The following is a 9,894-nucleotide window of genomic DNA, read 5'->3' as shown; positions in this document are numbered from 1 at the left end:
AAAGCGATACAAATATTAAACATAACTCTGGCAATATAGTATAACCCTGCTTCCCATTCAATACCAATCAGATAGACAACTCGTGCCAACCAGGATTCTTCAATCAATGTTTCAAGAGAAACCACTACAAAATTGAAACTGATACTGAACTCCAATCATCAAGCTCACCATGTGACAAGTTGTCAGGGAGGGAGGGCTGCAGAGCTTGTGCCATAGAAGCTCAGATCACCGAGCTGCCCAAAGGCTCAGCCATCTATGAGAGGCAGACAACGACCAAACAGAATCACAAATTCCATAAGTTCACAATAACAGAAATCACCAGACTTACTGCTTAGCGTACAATTCTCCTTAAAGGAGAATAAAGCCAACCCAAAGTTGAAGGTAGTACAGCTAAAACTTTATCCACCACTGACCCAACTTAGAGCTTCATGTAGAAATCTTTCATCAACAAAGGGACGAAGAGACCACATCTGACTGTAAGTTTGCAATCGTTCAGAATCTGTATCAAGTCCCAGATCCGCAACAACCATTTCCTTACAGTATTGCAAGTAGCAGTCCCAGAATGAGAACTGATATCAGAAATTAGCTAACTCAAGCAAGCTATGACATCAACTCTACAGCACAACATCAGACACAAATCACAACTTCCTCTTTCCAGATGCAGAAATTAAAAGATGAATATAGTGTGTAACCTGCATTTGGAGGTCTCTTTCCAACATACTCAAGATAACAGACATGATTATGGCGTGGTCTGAAGTCTGCCGCTGTGGAAGGGTAAATCCTTCAGTATTTAGGTCCTGAACAATGCAAAGGAAAAAAACGCAGTCCATGACATTGGATAGGAAAGAACATGATCAATCCCAATAGTTTCTAAGGGATGGCTAAACCATTGAAATGATGAAATCTAGCACGTGTTATCATCATGTGGATCATAAGTTAGGTCATTGTGCATATAAGATGCCTCCAGAAAGTTGTGAACTATAAAAATTTGCATTTGATAAGAGCTTAAACGAGAGGATCATTTTGCAAAAGCACAAAAACATCTTCATGAGAAAGTGCCTGCAATTTCTTCTAATCTCAGTCCTACAAAATCTATAGAGTTCATGCAGAAAGATCAATTTGAAATGAGGGAACAAGTATATCTAGCCAGTCTAAAGAGTGAACCATCACTAAGATGCTTTCTTATTCTGTGAGTCATAAGAGTAGATCCAGCCAGTAAACAATAACAAAGATGCTTTCTTTTTCTGTGAGTCATAACAGATCTTTTGAAAGCTGAATACCAGTAATCACTGCAATAGAAAATGTTTATGCTATGGTAGCTTTTAAATTCACATTATTAAAGGTTGCAAAGAAAGAGATGCAAATGCAAGTCGTGTCTACATTGTAGTGACTCACTTTTCTTTTCTGCGTTCTCCCTCAAAGATGGGGTCGTGAAGAGGAGGGTGGATGAGGGTTGGGCAATGGGGGCGCAGCATAGAGATGACCTGAGAGAATGAGGTGGCGAAGCAAAGGGATGGAGAGTGTCAAGGGGGGCGGAACTTGGGCAAGGGGAGGGAGCTTGCAGCCACCAAAACAAATGTAGAAAAGTTTGTGAACACATGCTGGTGTACTTGATGTCCCTATAAGAATTTCATTTGTAAAGGATGGCAATGGATGTGATGTCATTATAGCTGGTCCCTAGCATGCATAGAATCACCTTTGTCAACCCTATGTATGACTATCATGAGGTCGAAACTGCAAATGTGTTTTTTGCTTTCAGAGGATGACTTGGGGCATTGTCTTGGATTCACAGATATATATATTAGGCTTCTCTTTCACATATCATTTTTGAGCTGCTCATGACCTTGCTCCAATTGGCGTACTCATTCTCCATAGCTGTACCCAAGGAAACATTCTCAACTAGTTTATCCGCCGCTCTATTGGACATAGATACTGGGAGGCCTCTTGGCATCCACGAGACAATAGTATAAACATCTGCTCTTACAAATATACACATATCCAAACACACACACACACACACACACACACATGCATCCATTTAAACAAAGGTCTTTGTACTTAATTTCTGTGAGCATTCCAGAGGTAAAGGAAGACTCAGCTGTGTGAAACCGGCCTTCAATAAACAAAAGGGCAGTGATGTTCTACTCAGTCATAAACCTCATAAATAGCCACAATGCAAGCTTCAGTCACTTCAACCACTTAGCAAAACTTAGAAACAAACTTCATCAACAACAAAGGGGAGGCTAGAATGCCCCTGCTCAGTGAAAACAGTACACCATGCACCCACTGGCCCCAAATGCCTTGGCGCCCCTTATGGTATTTATTTAATGCTTTTGAATGGAAATGCTTTACACCAAGGGTTCACCCCTGCACTGTTCCTCTCTGCAAATCCTCTATCTGTCTTCAAGGCATCTAATCTAGGTGCACCACCAGAATACCAACTGGCAAGGCATACTGAGGCATCCACTTCTGATCTGACCCAACTGAGAGTCATTCACGCATCCAATCCACTAGCAAACTGAGCTCAAGGCAGCCTCAAGCTATCACATGCATCCACACTGTCCTTAGGCCTTCCACACGAACACCCTAGCCTCTGGGTGCTTGCTAGAACTTGTAGGGTTCCTAAAAGGACTGCAAACAACACACATGCATTGCAACAAAGCCAGAAAAACCGATGAAAAACAGAACCTGGAACCAAAACCCTCTATCTAAGGCAGAGGGGCGAGCTCTTTCCTCGCGCCTATCCTCCGTCCGGGCTCCCCGCAGGGTGCAGGAGGCTTCCAGCTACTGGGAGAAGAGAAAAGGAGCAGATAGAAGGCGGAAGGGAGTACAAGAAAGAGCTGTAGAGGATAATGGTCAGCAGATCTTCCCCAAGATGCCAAAGGAGAAAGCTCTCGCTCAGGATCTGTGCCCAAAAACCACCTCAGGAGGCATGCCCAAGGAGAACAGCTCGAGCTGCGCTCCCCTGAACCGCACAGACATCAGACTCTGCCTCTCAAAGTGTGCGCAAAAAGGCCATACAGTTGCACAGACTGTCTGTAGAATTCGTAAACTGCTCTGTCATGCATGCCAATCAGCTCCTGCAGTCCGTACACTATACGGACTGCCACGATGGCGTGATTTTTGGCACATGCATGTTGGCCTGCGTGTGGGCAGGACCCTGGGAAAACAAGGGGCGAGGTCAAGGGTTACTTGATGTGCTAGAACAGATTGTTGGAAGGTGATGGACAAGGTGTACTGAAGCCAGAAGAGTACCTGTTTGAGAGCTCAGAGAGAATTTGTGGTCCAGGTTATCTAGAGATATTCATTTGTTCAAAGGAAGGACGGGTTGAAACAAACCCTCAGAGCATGGTGCTTGGAAGACTCTAAGTTGTTCACTCATTATGGGGGGGGGGACAACTGGAAGATCGTGACGGCTGGACTGCTCGAATTCGAAGGCGGGAATGTGACTGAAGATGGTGGTGCCACGAGGTGCTACTAGAGATGGACATGTGTACCATGATGGTATGTGGAAGCGGAACCAAGCCTGGTGGAGCACAAGCCACTGGATGAAAAGCTAGGAAAACATTTTGACATCAAAATGTTCCAAAGGACTACGACCAGGGAGTTACTGAAGCATTATTATCGACGTGTTGGCATTGGGCCGAGATGTGTCGGTGCGAGGGGGTGTTGGAAAGGTCACCTCCCCATCTGTAAGCCCCCATATGAGGGAGCATGGGGGAGGTAGACCTAGGCATGGATAGTCTGCCACATGGACAGAGAATGGGGCTGCCACATGGGCAGGATACAAGCATGGGATCCAGGTGCTGAAGAAGGACCTAGTAGAAGCGTGGCGCAACTGGAGGTGCCTCGCAGACTGGTCCTGAACATGGCGACACATGGCGGGTGACATCAGCGAAGGTACGGCTGCAGTACGGCAGCATGATGGAGCTGTTGGAGCAGGTTCTGAGGGCTGGAACAGGCCTGAGCAAGGGCAGGACCAGCAGGACAGAAGGGGCAGAAGTGGAGGCTATGGTGGGCCAGCCACCTGGCCATAGATGTGCCCAAGGGCAGGGCCCAATGGGGGCTGCCCTTGGGGCCTGACAGCAGCCCAAAAGGGCCTGGCAGAGACCCTTATATAGGGCTTGGAAAGCAGCCAACCAGTCGGCTGGTTAGGGCTGCAAACCAACCAGCCAGTCGGCCCATTTAGAGCTGGCTGGTTGGTCAATTTGACAAGGGGCTCAGCCCTATAAAAGGAGAGGCCTCAGGCCTCATTTCACATCATCTGGAGCAGCCCTCTGACAGCAGACAGGAGCAGCAAGAAGGCAAGCCTTGCGCATATCCACAGGAAATGAAGGTGACCCTCAAGGAACTGCAGACTGAGCTTGAGTGGCAACCCACCTAGGCTGGTTTCCAGACAGCAAGGTGGAGAGGATCGTTCTGGACAGAATGTCTAGGGAGCTCGAGGTGGAACATGCGGGATAGAGTCTAGAAATAGCCAGCAGATAGGAGAAGGACCTTGTCGTTTACAGTTTTCTTGTGAACTGTAAATGCCACACCATTGGTGGGACTCTAGATCTATCTCTTTCCTATTGTGTCCATAGCTAAATATATTATTTTGATGTCTTCTATATCTGGCTGGTTCATTGTCTATTGATGAGTCTGCACACCTATGCTATGCACATAAGTGTAAGAAGTTTGTGATTCCACAACCCACACCACACTGTGTGAGCTCCTGGGCTATTCTATCACTCTTGCACTGTGCGTACCCTCTTGGGTCATTTCTAACACCTTCCTCCCAAAGCCCCAACCCAAACCTCATTGGGTGCTCCCTCTCTAGGCCTTGGCACGGTGTCTTCCCCAAACCCAAATCCTCTATTTCAACAACCTCTTGTCTTGGAGATCTTGGTTCTGATTTTGCAACCCCTGAAAGGAGGCACCATTGGAGCAATGGGCAGCTCCACTTGTCCATTCTATGGCTTCAACTTCACAATTAGTGGACCCCAATCCCCTCCGACCTTATGTTGAAGGTCTGATGATGGAGATGCTAGAGGACTGATTGGAATTGACGGTTGAAAACTGTGGCTAGCACAAATTCCTTTCCCTAGAGACATGTGGTTATGGGTGTGCAGTGGTAGTGATTCGTTTAGAGAGAAGCGAAAAGCTCAGCCAAGTGATGCATTGGTCTCAGACTGATGTGTAGTCAGACTAGGGTCTCAACCTCTTTCTTGATGTGTTGGGCCCTCAAGGTGGGTCTAGAGCTAGTGGTGCGTCTTGCCGCACCATTGGAACATGCATGTTTCCACAATTGGACACGTCAGCACTTGCAACACCTAATTTTACCTCATGCTTTAGGAGCCCATGTTTTCATCCTTGGATATTCGTAGGTGGGGATGCTTTGGCCCTTCTGCCAAGAGGGGCCTACACATCTGGTTCCCAACAATAGGATAGAGAGGGTGTTTGCATCTCACGGGCTTTGGCTTCGGCTCCGGAGGTCATTAGTCAGTGTGAATTCATATTGGGACGTGTAGTATGGATCGGTCTAAGATGGGAAATACCCAAGTAGGGACCTCAATAGATATGCACCTCCATGCCGTCAAAACAGAGAGCACCCTTTTGGCACAACTTACAGAGAGTACTAGACATGGGTTCCTAGATTGTTGGAGGTGACATCAACAATCGGGAGTTCGTAGAGGACAAGATCGGAAAGCGGGGGTAAACGGGGTTTTACCCTATTGACAAGGGTTCCAAGGGCTTCAAATGTGGACCCTTGGATCCAAGTCCACATCCACAGCTCAGAATTGAATCTGAGCATGTAGGACAGAGCCAGCCAATGGTAGTGTGCCATCTAAGAAGTCGATTGGCTCATAGTTCATACGAAAGGTTGTTACTATTGTCTTTTTATGTCGAAGGGTTGAGTTCTTCGGGTGAACCACAAGTAGTCGACTTGACAGCTTAACGTCTGACAGAAGGTCATCGCGAGCTGAGAGAAGTTCCCGTGCTCTGAGTTGGGCCATAGCCCATAGATAATGTTTAAACCGTGTGGAGCACCAAAAAAATCAAGGTTCATGAGGTTGGTCGTGCGATTGGGCTAGCCAGTCAGGTTCAAACATCCCTAGTTCGAATCCCGTCGACGTACGCAACGAAAAAGGAATATTCCAAGAGGGGTCTGTTGATGCGCTCCACGTGGAGGATCCCTTTTCCCAATTGCACCTGTTGAGATAACGTTATAACCAACCGGTACTCTAATGGGGTCAAGGTTAGTGGGTTAGTTCCGTGACAAGGTGTTTCGGCTACAATTGGGCAAAGTGGCGCGACTCCGGATCCGATTCGGGGGAGTCTGTGCACAACAAATATTCAGAGCATCTCTACGCTGCGGCCTAACATGGGTTAATCCTTAGCCTAAGGCGCAACCCTAGCTGCATCTTTGGACCAAAGGGCGGCTTCGGCAGTTCTGATCATGGCAGGTTCGACAGATCTGATCATGGCGGGAGGATCTAACGGCCGTGTTTAAAACTTCCCATTGTGCGACCTAGATTCAAAAGCAATTTGATCGGATAGTCAAGAGAAGCTCTAGGGACTTAGTCTTTTGAGGCCTTCCTTTTTGTAGATTTGCCGACACCCCTGAACTAGGAAGAAGGAGAGAAATTCAAAGTTGATCTAGAGAAGGACCTCACACAGCTTTCAAGGGCTTGAAAAGAAAAAAAGTGGAGATTACTTGAACATGTGGGGGGGAGGCTTTCTTTGCTACCATGCTTCCCTTAGAGTGAAGCACATGGGAGCAGTCTATCTTTGCCGTTATGGACCGTTATCCTTGGTACGAGGATGAGTTATCCAAACTGCACGGGAGTCTCAAATCCTCCTTTGGGTAGCACCAGCATGATCAACTTCTCGAGAGATTGGACATATTTTACATCTATGCATGGGAAAGGGATCCACTAGCATCCTGCCCACCACAACGTTGTCGAACCATTCTCCCATTGTATCACAGCTGGAACAGCCACAATAGGGGCTCCCTTGGAAAAAAGTGAGGATTCCAGATGCATTCTATTAGGAGGATGTGGTCCAGTAGGCGATGGCATAGATTTGGTGGGTGGAGGATGTGCTCCAGCAGGTTGAGAGAGAGAGAGAGAGAGAGACGTTAATGTCTTCAGAAGCCCTCACAGGACTATGAGACAAAGCGCACAAATCAAAAGGGTAAACACCAAGCATTAGTTATAGACTGAGAGTCTCTTGGGAGTGGATATACCACTTCCAAAGTTATTATAGATATGCTACATTGTACTAGGTGAGATAGTCAGCCTATATACATCAGTTTAAGACAGAGAGTCCTTCACTTTGTTCAATTCTGTGGACTTCATTTGAGAATCAGGGTGAGCTCCTCTAATATCCATACCTTGGTGCCTCTCAACTTATTTGTTTGCATGAGAATCTTGATTCTTGCTTTCCTGTCATTGAGTACCACTTTAGCTTCTGTCCCAATAGGAGCCACAATGGTTATATCCTTTAAGCCCCACGTTGCTGCTATGATATTATCAATTTTTTCTGCCAGGCTCCCTTCATGCCAATCTTCAAGTAATCCTCCAATATGCAGATCCGTACTGTTGCTAACATCACATGCCATATAGGCATACTGCTCCAGCCTTCTAAAACTGTGCAGACCTGCTCCAATCTGAGCCGTACTGCCATGTGTCTACCCCGGCCCATTGCAATCCACCATGCCGGCTCCACACTGCCAGATAAGTCCTCCTTTGTGCTGCCTGCATGGCACCTCATGTGGTGCCCATGTCACCTCTTTTGTTGCTTATATTCTGCCCACATGGCAGCCACTGTGCTGCCCATGTCGCAGCCACATCATTTCTACCCCCGCCCATGCTCTCCTCATATGGGGGCTTAGAGATGGGGAGGTGACCATACAAATTTCAAGAGAACGTTTGCCTCCTTGGCTTTGATACCATGTTGAAAAAGAGACCTACACTTGTCTATAGTATAGCACAACTAATACAACATGTAGATAAACCAAAGTCCTTGCAATCACCATGTAAGAACACAAGACGTCTTAGAGCAGAAGATATGCAAGGGTACAATACACTCTGATGTGCAGCCCAAAAGATCACATAAATACAAAGCAATTGCAGGAAGAGGGAACTCTCATGCACAGCCCAAAAGATCTCATAAATAGACATAGAAATCGGTACAAAAAGAGCTCCAAAAGTATACCAACACCTGCAGCAAACCTGCACCAATAAGGTAGCACGAGCCTTGTATGTTGCCTCTTCACAGGCTCCAGTAGCTGCTTAGGCAAGCCCTCCTGCTAGCTATGCTCATGAGGTGGTGATCTGCACACTGGAGAGTCCTAAACAGTTGCTGGCTGAACTGCCAAATGCCCCCCCAAGGGGGACGTTTTATAGGGCTAAGGAGTCCCCCGTCTGGCCAATTAGACTCACAAATTGGGCCAACCCAGTCTGTGTGTTTAATGCATTGTACTGCAGACCAGTGCAGCCGACCAATACACTGCCAACCAGTGCAGCCTATAAATAGGTCCTCTACATGCACCTACATCTGCCTTGTCCAGGCCCTGTACCAGCCTATGTACTTGCCCTAATTCGATCCTTCACTGATGCAACAAGGTGCATAGGGTGAAAATGGGACCGCTGACCTCGACGTGCCCACATCCAATGTTGGATGGGACTAAAACTTTGCGAGAGCATGTAAACCATTGGGTTTAGGACCTGTGCAAAATTTGAGCCCGATCGGACACATGGACTTGCAAATCTTAATGACCCATTCGTTATTTTGCTCCTTCGCTGATGCAACGAGGCGCATACGGTGAAAATGGGCCCTCTAACATCGTCGTGCCCACATCTGGTGTCGAATGGGACTCAAACATTGCAAGAACATGGAAACCATAGGGTTTAGGACCGCTGACCTCGCCGTGCCCACATCCGATGTCGGATGGGACTGAAACTTTGTGAGAGCACGTAAACCATTGGGTTTAGGACCTGTGCAAATTTTGAGCCCGATTGAACACATGGACAAGCAAATCCCAATGGCCCATTCCTTATTTTTCTCCTTCAGTGATGCAACGAGGTGCGTAGGGTGAAAATGGGCCCTCTGACCTCGACGCGCCCACATTCGGTGTTGGATGGGACTCAAACTTTGTAAGAGCATGTAAACCATTGGGTTTAGGACCTATGCAAATTTTGAGACGGATCGAACACATGGACCTACAAATCCTAATGAACCATTTTTTATTTTGCTCCTTCACTGATCCAACGACGTGCACAGAGTGAAAATGGGCCCTCTGGGCCTGTTTCAGCCCCACAGCTTGCCCTTGTTCTGGGCATATATAGACAGTCGTATGTGCTAACCAGGGTGGCTCACATGGCTGCCCTAAAATTAACCTAAGAATAACCATGGTGTGCTGCCCCTGTGGCAGACTGCTTGTGGAGCACAAGGTGGTACCGTATCTTACGCACCGTATGTACGGCATGAGTGCCGAACGTGTGCCGTATGGGAAACAACTTTAAGGTAGGTCAGGTATGAACCCTTTGTAAATGTTATTTTTTTCCGAGAAAGTAAGGAGAGCGGAGAGATAGGGAGGCACACAGAGGGAGAGCGAGAGGGAGAGGAACAAATTACAATATACTAGTGACTATATAGTCCATAGAATGCAATGATCAATCACCATCAACAATCAAGAAGATTCTACCATAGTTGACTATTGATGTACACACATCATAGTTGACTATGGTGAATTCTACCATAGTTGACTATTTCTACATACATCACACATGGAACTATAATGCATAAAGAAATTTAACTTGAAAACTAAAAGCTAAAAATTGAAACCAATTATAAGATCGAGATTGGAGAACATAGTCATGCATGTCTTTTTGCATCCAAATGCAGTAT

At 46.7% G+C, this 9,894-nt stretch overlaps 1 protein-coding gene across 1 annotated transcript in view; it reads right to left on the bottom strand.

Moving 5' to 3' along the window:
* Positions 1–211: 211 nt before the first annotated feature.
* LOC147889531 (uncharacterized) overlaps positions 212–9,894 on the bottom strand; it is a 41,978-nt gene continuing 32,295 nt past the window's right edge. Inside the window, exons 7-8 of the mRNA XM_087391269.1 lie at positions 693–797; positions 212–533 (exon numbers count right to left, since the gene is read on the bottom strand). Of these exons, the coding sequence (XP_087247395.1) occupies positions 399–533; positions 693–797 (240 nt within the window). The 3' untranslated portion in view covers positions 212–398. The remainder of the gene's footprint in view (positions 534–692; positions 798–9,894) is intronic.

This window comes from Dipteris shenzhenensis, chromosome 20 (assembly GCF_047967505.1).
Source record: "Dipteris shenzhenensis isolate YYH24624 ecotype China chromosome 20, Dip_SZ_1.0, whole genome shotgun sequence".
Classification (NCBI taxonomy): domain Eukaryota; kingdom Viridiplantae; phylum Streptophyta; class Polypodiopsida; order Gleicheniales; family Dipteridaceae; genus Dipteris; species Dipteris shenzhenensis.
This window is presented reverse-complemented; position numbering and strand designations above follow the sequence as displayed.